The following is a 14,712-nucleotide window of genomic DNA, read 5'->3' as shown; positions in this document are numbered from 1 at the left end:
TTTTACTTTTTATGTGCTTCTGAGGATCGAACCGAGTGCCTCACATGGGCTAGGCAAGTGCTCTACCACTGAACCTCAGCCTCTCCTTTTTAATTTTGAGATAAGTCTTGCTGAATTGCAGAGACTGACTTTGAATTTATGATCCTCCTGCTTCAGTCTCCCAAGTGGCTGGGATTACAGGAGTATATCGGTGCATCTGGTTTACTTTCATTTTTGAGAGTTTTGCTACAGATAAATTTGACAAAAAGTTTTTCCTTTAGCACTCTGTCATTTGACTGCTTTCTGGTCTAATTTTTTTTTTTTTTTTTCCTAAGAAGCCACAACATTAATCTTGTTGTGGTTCTCAGGTATACAACATCACTCTTCTCCTACTGCTTTTATTTTATTTTTTTTCTCCTACTGCTTTTAAAAAATTTTTTTTAAACATTTTTATTACATGTCTGGGCGTGGATCTCTGAATTTATCTTGTTTGGTATTCATTAAGTTTCTTGTGTGCTTTGTGTATGTGTATTTCATCAAACTTGAGAATGATTATTTCTTAAATTTTCTTCTGCTCCTTCCTCTCTCCCCGCCCCCAGCCCCTTTCTTCTTTTGGTACTCCACTTACTCATATGTTGGTGTGTTTAACAATGCTACACATTTCTGAGGCTTTGTTTATTTCTCTTTTTTTCATCTCTACTCTTCAGATGGCATAATCTCTACCTTTAAGTTTGCCGATTTTTGTTCTATCAGTTCAAACTAGTGTTGATTCCACTAATGAATGTTTTATTCTGGTTAATAACAACTCTAGAATTTCCATTTTTTCCCCTCACATTTTTATCTCCTTATAGTTTTTTTTTTTTAATAAGGTATTGAGGATTAAACCCAGGGTTTCTTAACCACTGAGCCACATCCCCAGCCCTGTTTATTTTTTATTGGAGACAAGGTCTCCAAGGTCTTGTTAAGTTCCTTAGGGCCTTAAGTTACTGAGGCTGGCCTCAAACTGGCCATCTTCTCATTCTCTTGCCTCAGCTTCCCAAGTTGCCACAATATAGGCATGTGCCATCATGCCTGGCTTCTTTCTTTCTTTTTTAATAGTAAGGCTTATTTATGAATTAACATCAACAATGAAAATAAATGAGCTATGTTTCCATGAATACACAGATAAAATTTAAAAACATGTTGAGTGAAGTTTTAAAAGATATACTCAGGGCTGGGGCTATAGCTCAGTGGCAGAGCACTTGCCTCCCACTTGTGAGGCACTCAGTTCCATCCTTAGCACCACATAAAAATAAATAAAATAAAGGCATATTGTCCATCTACAACTACAAAAAAAAAGAAAAAGAAAAAAAGAAAGATATGCGTAGATAGTTGTATAACATAAAAACAATTGATACATAATTTTTATAGATATATTTTGTATCATTGTTATTTGCCTACTCAATGTTTGCTGCTATGCTCTTACCACAATGGCAAAATTATTAAGAACACACAACAGGTATAAGATCAGTATACACTTAAATTCTTTTTTAATTCAAGACTTCAATTTTAGAATGTGACAGTTCAAACTAAGTAGGAGGTCAAAGTAAAGTTTATAGTTCCATAAAGAAATACTTCTTTAATTAGAGTGGCAACTGATTCTATTTTTATCTAGAAACCTATTTTAAAGAATTTAAGCAGAATATTTGCTTAAAAGTGAACAGAGAAAGGATCACCACTTACCAAAGATGTTATAAAAGGGAATCATACAGGGTTTGATGATGAGTCTTCAAGAATTTCTACACTACTTTGACTCTAAAGCCCTGTGAGATTTTCCAGTTCTCCCAGCATTTCTGAGAAACAACTGCTTCTTGCTATTTCTTCCAAATTGTCACACATAAATGGATATTTTAGTATTTTACTATACGCACTTAAATTTCAACTTTCAGAATACGCTGCAATTCACATTTCTTTTCTCCCCATTTCAGACTGACTTTTTCCCTACTTTTTTTCAGACTGAGTTCCACTATACTTGAACAGGACTTATTTTAGCCTAAATGTTTTACTTTTCTTGGAAATGTTATAAACAATAGATAAAATGAATTTTAAAAACGTTCAACAAATCAGGCACAATGGCACACTCCTGTAATCCCAGCTACTATGAGGCCATGGTAGGAGAACTGCAAATTTGCAATCAGCAATGGTAAATTTAAATTCATTCCCAGAAAGGGGGGGGGTGGGGAACAAAACAAAACAAAAAAAAAAAAAAGGAAAAAGAAAAATCAACAAGATGTTAAATTGTTCCACCTCAAATTCAGAAATAAGCATGTACATTTCAAACATGTAAATGCAAGCTGTTGGTACATGTGCTGCTTACTCAGTTAGATACAAATGGGGATTTACATCTGTCATAAAGACAACAGCTTCAAATTAAATAACGCTAAATAATTATGATTACCACATTTATAATCTAACCTAGATTCTTGGTTTTGGACAAATACACACACACAGTCTTTTATGTAGAAGACAATTTAGGTTAAAGATACACACTTTGAAAAAATATTTACCCAGTTTTCCAGGAATTGCTAGAGATGAAATATGAAAACAAACTATTTGAAGACTTTGAAGCTTCTAAAAAACGGTTGCGTTCCATCAGAAACCAATGAACGTGCTCTCATTCATTGCAGTCCTAAATATTGTTATCAGACTATGTAAGTAATCTAAACATTATTTTCTATTTTTGAGATATTGGTTCACAAAGAATCAAATCTCCATGAATCAAACTGCTACCTACAGGTAGCATGGCAGTGAATAACAATAAAAATCAGTTCTATAAAAAACACTTTTTAACATCCTTGTTTTATCTCTTACTATTGTCTTAAAAAAAAAAAAAAGTCTGTTACTCTTCAACTATCTCAGTGTATCTTTAAGTATAAAAGTGATAATTTTAGTTGGAATAATTATTCTAAATCTAAATAATTTCTACAGCAATATTTTGTACTCAGAACATGTTTTCATTTCAAATATATGTAAAATTTCTCACAAAATTAGAATACAACTCACAGTTTGAACAGAAACTGCAGTAAATCTCAACATTTAGTAAAATAAACATTACGTATTAGGTTGCTTTTGAATATAAATCATTCATTTAAGTAGGTGGGATATAATTTCTAACATGTTACAAGTGAAAAACTAATTTTTTATGTGAAGTCTGGACCAAAATCAATTAGTTAAACACAAGAGTACCACGTCATTATACAAATCAAACTATCAACAGAACATATTTGGTAAGACATTTGGATGAAGATATAATTACGGTTAGGGAATTGGGTATCCTTTCATCAAGGGTCAGGTCCCAATTTTTACTTCAATGGTAACAAATGCCTTACTTTGTTGTTAAAGAATGTTTCTTCCAAAATTGGGCACTGCAGCCCATGTATGCAATCCCAGCAGCTCTGTAGGCTGAGGCAGGAGGATTGCAAGTTCAAAGCCAGGCTCAGCAGTTTAGCAGGGCCCTAAGCAATGTAGTAAGACTCTGTCTCAAAATTAAAAAAAAAAAAAAAAAAAATGGGGGAGGGAGCTGAAGATGTGGCTTGATGGTTAAGCACCCCTGGGTCCAATCCCTGGTACCAAGAAAAAAAAAATGTTTCTCTACCTGAGAATATATTCGATTTTATAATGCTAGGGAAAAATGAAAGGGTTCATTTTTTAAAAACTCACCTTTATATTTATTGATTAGATACAGAATGATTCTTTATTTTCTGTTCTGAAGACAGTCAAATCTTTTTCAATTGATTTGCCAATTTATCCTTGACAAGTGATTCAGAAAGATAAATGAACCTTCTGATTTTACGGATGTGAATGTTTGAATACACAGACAGGTTATACCTTACAATCTAATCCATACTCCTGATTTAAAATATAACTAAGTTTTTTCAATAAAAAGCATTAATTTTTAAAATTGAAACTTAAATCTTATCTTTACTTCACTGTTCTCACTCTCTGTGCTTTTCATTTTCACATTATTTCTATAAATATTCAAACAAAATCTCCAATCTTGAAACCAACTTACAATGGCAGTCTAAGGCTTTTTAAAATAACTTTTAAAATATTGTTTTTAATGTAAAAACTCTGAAATTACAAACAAAAATTTACAATTTTACAGTATATATCTAATTTATTTTTTAAAAAAATATTCTGAATTGTTTTTATACAAGTAATCAAGTGCTTTTTTTCCCCAAATGAAACTCCTATATAAGCTAAAAGAGGATGTGTGGTCTTGCCCCATTAAAAATTAATACACATTTCATTTTTTTTTTTATGCTGGTACTTCAACTATTTCAAAGAAGTCATTTGGTAGAATCACATAGCCTCTTTCTGATATGTCATCTTTCTCTTTCTGGAAGTGTACAACCTCCTTTAGTTTTTCAAGCTGTCGTTCTTGTCTTCTGCATCGCTGCTGGGCAGTCTTGAGCTTCTTCCTGAGCTTTTCAACTTGTTGTTCTAGCTGATGAATCCTTTTCCTCTGGTGCATTGTATCCTCCACAGTATAGTTGTGGTCACAGAAAACTGAGAGATTATCAGGGGTTTGAAGTGGAGGCATCAGTAACCCAATAGCAGCATCGACCTGGGAAATGGGAGGTGTTAAAGGAGGTGGGGGAAGGTGTTCTTGTGGCTCCAGAAGATCTTCCTTCTAAAACAAAAATGCAGATCATATGTGAATTTAGTAACTAAAAATAATAGCTTAAATGAGTTAAACTGTGGAATTTTGGAAATACTAGACTTCTGTGACTCAGTGGTACAAAAACATTCCAAAATAAGAACAGAGCTTCAATTTTTACTACTTAAAATTGAAGTGGGATGCAGACAACAGATAATAACTTAAAACTAAACTGTCACTGAGAAAGATAACCCCAAACTTATCAACATACAAGTAGAGGCATAGAGTGATGTATTTTTTAATGTATATATTTATTTTAGTTGTAAATGGACCTTTACTTTATTTATATGTGGTGCCCAGGGCCTCACATATGCTAGGCAAATGCTCTACCACTAAGCCACAACCCCAGCCCCTAGAGTGATCTTTAAGTAAGTCACAAAGTTAGATTGAATTCCTTAGGGTGAGGATATTTAATAAACTCCATTTTGTGTTTTTTAAAAAGTATGTCACTGTTAATAGTGGTTATTTACAAGCAATAGGTTCTAGCTACATCTGTTTTCTTAACTGTTCCCTAAGTTTTCCAAATTTTCCACAATGAATACATTAAACACATTAATTTTATAAATACAAGACAGCTCAACATTTTGAAATACATATTACCTTGTCATGTGGCTCAGTACAAAGAAATATTGTGGGTACAGCATTCTCTTTCAGTAACTTGTTGTTGCACTCCCTCTTAAAGCAGTCTGGAGTAAAATGTTCTGAACAAATACTGCTGTACTTGGTGGGCTTAAAGTTTTTTCTTCTGACAGCTGCCTCCCATTTTTCACAAAGACTGGGTCGAGTAAGAGGAAACCTAAGAAGACATAATTCAGTTCTCTAACCTTTTTAAAAATAAACAAATAAAGGCACCCAAACTTTCTTACTTAGTAAAGAACTATCTTACATTGGTCTTGACATACTAAAGAGTACTTGATTAAGGATTAGCTCCACTTACATATTTATCTCACTGATTAATGTTTAACTTTCTATATTAAAGACAAAAAAGGTTCAAGTAAAATATATCCTATAGAATGAAACTATACTTATATATTTTTTACTAATAAATTTCTGTGTGTTGCATATAAAAACAAAAATGGTATATACACATCTACTGTCCTAGGGGAAAAGAGACTTCTAGTTCTAGTATAATCACTCTGACTGAAAAATATGATAGGCTAAATTTGAACTAATCAAATTATAGGCAGATAATGATAAAAAAAAAAAAAAAAGGAAATTATTTATTTTATTTATCTCTAACTCAACTGGGATATGTCCATTAGGCCCAAGTAAAAGGAGATAGAATTTGGAAGGATTAGGAAAAAAAGTCAAAACAAGATGTTTCAAATCTATTTCAGTTTCTCTTCCAACTAAGGTATGCTAAAATTTGTGCTATAATCACAAAGATCTAACAAATCTATCCAAGAGTCCCTTTTCTTGGCACAGCAAGCTCTCTCTCTGCTACTATTTAGAAGCTGGGAGAAGAGGTGCTCTTTGAAAATCCCTGCTGGAAATGATGGTCAGACGTACAAACTAAGGTAGCAATCACTTGTAAAATTCAATACACAGGGCCTCCTGGCCCAAGGATTACAATTTTAGCTGTGAGAATCTATGAAGATCTTTCCCATCTACTTGCCCCCAAACTGTTCTACATTAAATACAGGATCTCCCTAAATTGCTCAGGTTGCTCTCAAACTTGCTATTCTCCTGCTTCAGGCTCTAGAGTTGTTGGGATTATAGATGTGCACTACAGTGCTCAGGCTTAATCTTTTAAAGATCTAACAGGAACACAGTATTTCTGATAAGTGTTATGTTATTCTCAACTATTTTCCATACTTTTAGATTTTTTTCTACCTGTTATTAGAAATGAGGGATGGGAAGGTGGAGAGCCAAATGCATATTCCTGTCATCTCCGGATCTATTCCTACACCCTGAAAGGACATCATTTTCAAAAATTACAAAAACACCAATTATGTACATAACATTAGGATATACTGAACTGAATGTCATAATGGGCCAACCCCTTCTCCATGGGGAAAAGTAAACACTCCGAAGATCTCTTTATGCTCCATGCAGTTTTATTTGCCTGTGGTGCAGTTCAAGTTACATAAAACATATAAATATGCATCCAAACCCCCTATCACACATAAATAATTCCTCATAAAAATTTTTGAAAGAATATTTTAAAATCTGCTTTCGTACTATTTGGTTATGAAACACTTGTATAATTTACCATTGGATCTGACTTCTTAGCTATTACTTTCATATCGTCAGGCATTCTGGCAGAGAAATCATGATGGAAATATAATAAAATTTGTAAACACTGAATTTGGCTGATTGAAAACACTGTGTGCATTACTTGATTATCGTTAATTTCAATCTTTTTCTTTTTTTAAATGATGTTGGGGATTGAACCCAGGGCCTTGTGCATGCTAGGCAAGCACTGAGCTATATCCCCAGCCGGTTAATTTCAATCTTGCAATTTTCTTTTCCTATTTTCAAGAAAATATTCTCCACTACAGCTGGTTAGCTACGGAAACTAGAGGATAGCCCTGAAAGCTGTGGAGCAGATCTGTAATAGCTCACATTGACCTTTATTACGGCACCTGAGTATTGTCTATATTATCATTACTCCATGGCTGCACCAGAGGCTTCCTTTAAAACCTAGAGACCCTTAAAGGGTAATTCCTGGAAATTGTGTAAAAAAAAAAAAAAAAAAATTCCTGATATCCTGGCCAAAATTCAATCATTAATTACTATAATGCAAGCCTCCGAATCAGCGGAGATAAGAATATTGCGACTTCTTGGTGTTTTTAAAGGTCTTTGTTTCTATTTGAAGTTTGGGCCTTAGGGAGTTATTCTGGCTGCTCCACGACTCTTGCAAGACCAAGCCCCGAGCCCCTGAGCGGCCGGCAGAAATCGCTCACGGTCGCGAGCTCTCCAGGCCCAGGAAAGTGAGAGCTTTGCAGCCAGGAGCCCTTCCGAGAGCGCAAATGGCCGCCTCGGCAATATACCCTAGAGCGCGCTGCTGTGGTCTCCTAAAGTATCCCCAACTCAGGCACGCCCACCACGATAGGGCCGGGAGACCCCTACGGAGCCCGTAGCCCGGAATCCCGTGCCCCGCCCCTCTCGTCAGGTCTCGCGCGGACACGCGCCTAGCTCCGCCCCCAGCCCAACCGGCCGCGCGCCCCCAACCCCAGCTGGGACTGGTCCGCGAGACGCTCTGGTTCCATACTTGTGGAAAGAAACAGGTTTATCCTTATCATATCGGTTCTTGCAGCCGTAGGCGGAGCAGGACTGCACCATCCTTCCGGTCCTCAGTCACTTCACTTAAGCCGACCCAGAAGAAAAGTGAAAGGGCTCACAGTGTCGCTGAGCTCGGTTTTGACACTCTTGCTTCTTCTGTAGTTTTGGTCAATAGTTAACAATGATGAAAACCTCACTCTGGGGCGACTACTGTGCCTGTTTTGTTGTTTGCATTAGCAGAAGGACCACAGCCATCGCCCGTCTCCCATCTCCAAGATGGCGGAGGCAGCTTCAACCTCACCTCTCGCGAGGAGTTCGTCCCACTGTCTCTGATTAGCCCAGCGGTCAGAGGTAACCTTTCCTGGGAGGCAGAACATTGGCTGAGGCCCGGCGTGACCTGCGGCCTGTGCTGCGTTACGGAAGTGGGCGGGGCTTCAGAGCTCTCGCAGGGAGGGAGGGATTTGTGGGGGAAGGAGGCGGGAAATGGGCGGTGTCCCGGTTCCGACTTCCGCCTTGGGTGGTGGGTTGATTTATCCTTTTATTGAGGCGGCTTACAGTGGAGATCAAGTACGGCCTGTTGTATCTGGTGGGCTACAGAAAACACGTGTAAAACACCCATTTCTTTAAAAAGTGAGTGGGAGACTATTGATTTGTAAAACTTTTCAGACCCCTTTCCCAGACTGCTGATCTTTATCCCATTCCCTGTCTGTTCAGGCAACACAGCGCTCTGTGAGAGCCCAGGTGACCGATTTGTAGCAGTGAAAGAGGACCTACACATGCTGTATCTTCTCAGCTCCCGAGGCAGAAACGGTCTTTGCTGGCCATTCTGTGCTGTGATCTCCTTGTGTTCTGATGGAAATTACAAGCTGCTGGAGCTATTTCACATAGAGGTTTCACCTCCTGGTTCCTTCTTTCTCTCTTTTATGTAGATCTAAGTCTGGAAAACGGACTGTTAAATGGCTCTTGTAATACACTTTTCAGCTCTCTTAAATGTTAATGTTTCCCTTAGGGTTCCATCTTCTGGTCCTCTCCAATTCTAAATACCTTGCTCCTTAAATTCAGTGAAATGCCATGATGTCCTAGTTTTTTTTTTTTTTTTAATTTCCTACGTAAATCTCCCTTCTGAATTATGTCTGTTGAGTTATTTGTTTAGCTGCCTAAATCAGAAACTTTGGAATCATCTAGGATGTGCCTCTCCCATCACCCCAACCTCTGAGGACTAGGTTGATTTTGTAAAATAAAATGAATCTCTTAAATCTCTTTCCATCTCTCATGGTATTCCTGACCAGCCCTTTCTGTTATTTACCTTGCTGCCACCCTTTGATTAACCTGATGTCCAGCTTTGCCTCTCACCAATATATCATCCATAGAAACTTGATTATCACGCCTGTACATGTATCCTTCAGAGCTTTTCCTTATCCATTCCCTTGGACTGCAAGGTACTTTCCCCAGATATCCTCCTAGCTAACTCACACTAATTTCAAATCTGTGAGCCCTTTCACTTTTCTTCTGAATAAAATCCATACTATTTATGGTAAGCTGTACACCCCTTTAGGAGCAAGTACTTTTACTTTACTGCCACCTTCCTCTACTTGTCTTTAAACACTCTTATATATAGCTTTATGTTTTATCTTTTGTGACTTCTTTAAAATAGGATCTTTTACTTGGTCAGAAATGCCTTTCCATGATCACTTTTAAGATATGGCCCAAGTGTTATCTGCTCCAACAAACTTTCTTTATCCTCTCTTCCTGCCCTCTCCAACTAACGCATTTCTCTTATTCCAGTGAAATTTTGTATTAACTTCTGTAAACACTTTGGAACCACATTTTAATGTTTATGTTGTCTTCCTCATCAGAACTGAGATGCTGTTGAGAATAGGTATTGTGTCTAACCCAGCCTGTAACCCCAAGATTTTGTAGTGTCTGCCTTAAATTATTCTGAAAACAATGTTTAATCAAATGCATCTAAATTAAGCTGTGTATCTTAAATAGTTTTTGGAGCCATAATGCTAGAATAATAGTTTTTATTGCTATCATTTCCTGAAGTATTGAGACAGATGGTAATCTTATTATTGCATAGTGATCCACTGTGCAAGAATAACAGAATGTGATAATAGATGATGATCTGAAACTTTAACTTGAGTTCACTGAAATTCTTCATCAGTTAATTAATAAATTTGAACATCTGTGTTTTATGCACAGTTCTAGGAGCTTGGAATATATAAGTAATAGGACAATGATTTCTGCCCTATGGAGCTAATAGTCTACGTGGAGTAAGGGGAAACATGTGACCACATAATATGTTACAATGTGAAAGGTGTGGGGTTGGGCTGAGAGGGCTGCAACTTCAAATACATGGAAAAAGACAGGCCTAATAAGGAAGTGACTGTTGAGCAAAGATTTGAAACTGGTGTGAGTTAGCTAGGAGGATATCTGGGTTGGAAAGTAACCTTGCAGTCCAAGGGAATGGGTAAGGAAAAGCTCCTGAGGCTCAGTGTTCTTGGCTTGTTCAAAGAACAGAAGGGGTTTGTGTATCTGGAGTAGAGCTGAGATGAGGGAACAAATAATAGATAAAATTATGGAAGAGGAAAGGGGACAGAAGCATGTAGGGCCTTATAGGCTGGTGCAAGGATTTTGAACTTTTCTCTGAGGAAAATAGGCTTTATCTTATTTTTTTCTTTTTTTGGTGGGTTTGGGAATTGAGGAAAGGATCCTATACAGGCTAAGCTGGCACTTATACTATTGAGCTATACACCTAGACCCAAGGTAAACTTTTGAACAGGGAGAAGATCATTCTGCTGTATTCATGTAGATAGGAGGGGAGCAACTTAGAGGCTGGAAGACTGACATTTGTGGTAACATAGGTGAGAGATGATGGTGGCTTAGATGTGAGTGGTAGCAGTAAAGGAGTAGTGTTTCCTTGTCTCTTCGTGGTTTTTCTTTTATTTATTAATCTTTATTTATTGAGCACCTACTATGATATAGGCATTACGCTATGTCTGGGAATGTATTAGTGAGGAAAGCTATCATAGTCCCCATGTTCATAGAGCTTATATTCTAGTGAGAAGACACAACAAAAATGTAAATAAAATAACATTGTGTTAGGGTGTTTGAATACATCAGAATGTTTTAAGAATGAATAAAGGGAGGGGTGATGAGGGTCACTACCTACTTTAACTAGGGTAATCTGTGTGAGGAGGGACATTTAACCTGAGAACCAGAGGATGAAATGAGTAAAAGCATGAAGGTGAGGAGGATAGAGGGAGCATTCTAGGCTTAGGAAGTGTGTGCTGAGACCCTGATTTGGTTCTGGTAGTACTGACAGTCAAGAGTTCTGTTTACTGGGAACCAAATAGAGAGGCTGTGGTGGTAAGGCCAGTGGAGAGGATGGGATAAAGTAAGGTTATTTGTTTGGATATTAAGTGCAATGGGAAACCACTAAATTATTTTTAGGCAGAGGAGACATGTGATCTAATAAGCATTTAAAAAAAAAGATCACTCTGGCCAAGCAGTGGCACATGCCTGTAATCCCAGTGGCTCCAGCTTGGAGGTAGAGACAGGAAGATAGTGAGTTCAAAGCCAGCCTCAGCAATGGCGAGGCGCTAAGCAACTCAGTGAGACCCTGTCTCTAAATAAAATACAAAATAGGGCTGGGGATGTGGCTCAGTAGTTGAGTGCCCCAGACTTCAATCCCAAGTACCAAAAAGAAAAAAAAAAAAAGAAGAAGTTACTCTGTCCATTGTGAGAAGAGTTAGGGACAACAGTATGAGTGAGCTGACCAACTAAGAGGTTGTTGCAGGTGAGCAAGAGATGGTAGTAACTTGCATCAAGGCAAAGGAGATATAGTGGTGGGATTTGAGATATTTGTACGTGTCAGAAATGCTTGCCTATTGATGGTTATCAGAGTTAGGAAGAGAGGAATCAAGATATCAAGGGTGATCTTGAGTTTCTAGTTTGAGCATTTGGCTTGAGCTTTAAGATGGATGGATGGTGATGCAAAAGCAATTCTTTTGAGTTGCAAATGGATTTTTAATGGGAAAAAATACAGAACTTGGGGAGGAATGATTTAAGAAACTGAGTAATTGGCTGTGGGAGTTGTAGGCCTGGGGAATATCAGAAGAGAAAGTAACAGGCAGTTGTAGAAGTTGAGAGTGCCTGCCACTGAAAAGGGCACAAGGACCACAGCCAGTGTGGAGGATGAGTTTTGTGATTAGTCTAGAGTGAAACAAAACAATTTGGTTACTGTTTGATTGCATTTCCCTCAGTCAAGTTTTCTTCATTCTCTATTCTTATTTTCTATCTTCTATCTATCCATAACTTGAAAATTAAATACAGTTTTATTCTGTTGAGGATAATTCTAAAAAAGTAAGGTGAGTTTATGGATATCTTGAATTGTATATAATTTTAGAAATATTTGTTGAATTGAACTGAATATTGATTTTTTTTTAATAAAACATAGATCAAATACCTGTTTCTTATAACTTCTTAGTACTCAAGGGGTACAGTGGGGACGCATTTTTACTTTTTAAGATGATTGTCCTGCCTTTTAAATAAGTTGGTGGAAACAGACCAAATGTCCATTAACATTGGAATGAATAAATTGTAGGACGGCCCACATGGAATACTGTACAACAATCAAAATAAGCTTCAACCCACAACAATGTGGGTGATTCTTACATATATAATGTTGAAGCTAGACACACAAGAAAAAAAATATGTGGGTAAAACTATAGTCAGGAAAGTTTACTTCTGGGGAAAGAGGCAATGAAGATGGCCAGATAGCTTGTTAACTAATTCATCATTGACCCTCATGATTTAAACATTTTTTTGAATTTGTTATTCTTAATAAAACAGCTTATTAAAGGACTGTATAAAACATGCAAAATTTGTTTATACATTCATTTGATCTCTTCATTTGATCCTTCAATAAATATCAGATATGAACATATGTCTTAGCTTTATATATCATTGCCATTTAAGGGGAAGAAAATAAATAGGAATAAACTAAAGAAAGCTAGTTAGAATTCTTATGTTTTTTGTCTTAAAAGGCCAAGAGCTGAATTCATTTACTAATAGGATGTCTTTTAGGAAAAAAGAGAACCCATGATATTAAAAGGCTAAGTTTTTTTCACATTTATTATAGATAAGTTCAATCTGAAGAAAAAAAAATTTATATTTTTTTGAGACAGGGTCTCGCTAAGTTGCTGAAGACTCTGAACTTGTGATCCTCCTGCCTCAGCGTCCCCAGCACTGGGATGACAGGCATGTGCCACCACACCCAGCTGAAGGAAAATAATTTCTATCCAACTGCTATTGACTGAATGTGTTCCCCCAAAATTCACATGTTGAAGCCTAATCCCCAATATGGTGATATTTAGAGGTGGGGTCTGCTGCAACATGTGAATGAATCAGTTGGGATCACTCCACGTGAATTGGGCTGGCTACTAAATAACTACACAGAGACAGAAAATACCTTTTTTGGGGTTCAGTGATGGCTTCTTGACCCCAGCTCCCACAAAGGAGGCAAGAGAGGCAGGCAAAAGAGAAAAGCATGCCTGAAACTCTCCTATTTATTTGTGGGGAAGACATTCAAGAAAGTTCAACCCAAATAAGGCAAGGGATTGGATTGCAGGGGGTTGCTTAGTGATGTCTTCTGTTTAGCAGACTGACATCTTGGAAAGCCAGACCCATCTCAGGTGCTATGTGGGGATCATAGGCAGAGCGATCAAAAAGGACAGATCAGAAAAGCAATGTCAGTCTAGGCTTGCGACATGACCCTCTGAGGTATGTGGGTAATGAGGGTGGAGATCTCATGAATGAGGCGGTCCCTCTATGTCATGTGAGGATACAACAAGAAGTGGGCCCTCACCAGAATCCAACCATGCTGGTACCCTGACATTGCACTAAACCATCCACTCTATGGTGTTTTTGATACAGCATTCAGGCTCTCTGTGCCTCTTTTTTCCATCTGTAGAATAAGATTCTGGTACTAAATGAGGAAGTTTAAATCTGGAATCCATGAATAGTCAGGCCTTGAAACCCCTGAAAATTAATGCAAAATTATACATGTTTGAGGATCTAGCTTGACATGACAGCCATCTTGATCATAACTGTCATTTTGCTTTCAGATGACCCTGCACACGGTTCAAACCCTACATGATAGTTGTTGAGATATTTAGCCTAGTGTTTTGTACTGGCTACTGATGCCCAAACTGTTTGTTTCTATTTTTTATTTTACTTTTTTGTAGTTGGGTGTGGACAGCATGGCTTTATTTTATTTATTTTATGTGGTGCTGAGGATCAAACCCAGTGCCTCACCCAAGCACTCTGCCACTGAGCTAAAGCTCCAGCCCCCATTTTGTTTCTTACCAACACTTAATATGTTAATAGTTTTTAATAGCCCAAGTACATTCCCTTTTTCCTTCCTTGGGGTGCAGGGATCTGTCTACTGCTGCTACCAAAGACATGCTTTTGCCCCTAGATCACTAATTGTGCTACGTGCAGTCCTGTATATGTCTTCCCTTTTTCTTTGGGTACCTTGCACCTGTGGCAGGCCATCCTCATACACCAGGTTTTTCTGGTGAGCTAGTCATACTATTCACCTGATTTTCAAAAGAGAACACTAGAAAAAGCTAGCCAGTTGTGGCTCAGTGGTAGTGCACTTGCCTGGCATGTGTGAAGCCATGGGTTCACTCCTCAGTGCCACATATAAATAAATAAAAGATCCATTGACAACTTAAAAAATATTAAAAAGGGGGGGGAAGCTAGTTTGTAAAAACCCTTACAGCTCTAATGTTGGAAGATTAGTA

General features: G+C 37.5%; 1 protein-coding gene and 1 long non-coding RNA gene across 2 annotated transcripts; one reads left to right on the top strand and one right to left on the bottom strand.

The window, feature by feature from the left end:
- Positions 1-1,480: 1,480 nt before the first annotated feature.
- Thap1 (THAP domain containing 1) lies at positions 1,481-8,223 on the bottom strand. The gene is made up of 3 exons (XM_015507505.2): positions 7,893-8,223; positions 5,279-5,474; positions 1,481-4,651 (listed from the first exon to the last, which is right to left on the bottom strand). The coding sequence occupies exons 1-3, from the start codon at positions 7,961-7,963 to the stop codon at positions 4,277-4,279; spliced, it is 642 nt and encodes a 213-aa protein (XP_015362991.1). The 5' UTR covers positions 7,964-8,223; the 3' UTR covers positions 1,481-4,276.
- On the top strand, positions 8,116-9,163 carry LOC125613278. The gene is made up of 2 exons (XR_007343783.1): positions 8,116-8,254; positions 8,618-9,163. It is a non-coding gene; the product is annotated as an uncharacterized LOC125613278 (long non-coding RNA).
- The last annotated feature ends 5,549 nt before the right edge of the window (positions 9,164-14,712 follow it).

This window comes from Marmota marmota, unplaced genomic scaffold (genome assembly GCF_001458135.2).
Source record: "Marmota marmota marmota unplaced genomic scaffold, marMar, whole genome shotgun sequence".
NCBI classification, from domain to species: domain Eukaryota; kingdom Metazoa; phylum Chordata; class Mammalia; order Rodentia; family Sciuridae; genus Marmota; species Marmota marmota.
This window is presented reverse-complemented; position numbering and strand designations above follow the sequence as displayed.

Coding starts and splice junctions, on each gene's coding strand:
- Thap1 (XM_015507505.2), bottom strand. CDS start 7,963: ATGGTGCAGTCCTGCTCCGCCTACGGCTGCAAGAACCGATATGATAAG. Junction 5,475..7,892: donor AAACCTGTTTCTTTCCACAA/GTATGGAACCAG, acceptor ATGTCTTCTTAG/GTTTCCTCTTACTCGACCCA. Junction 4,652..5,278: donor GTACTGAGCCACATGACAAG/GTAATATGTATT, acceptor TTTTTGTTTTAG/AAGGAAGATCTTCTGGAGCC.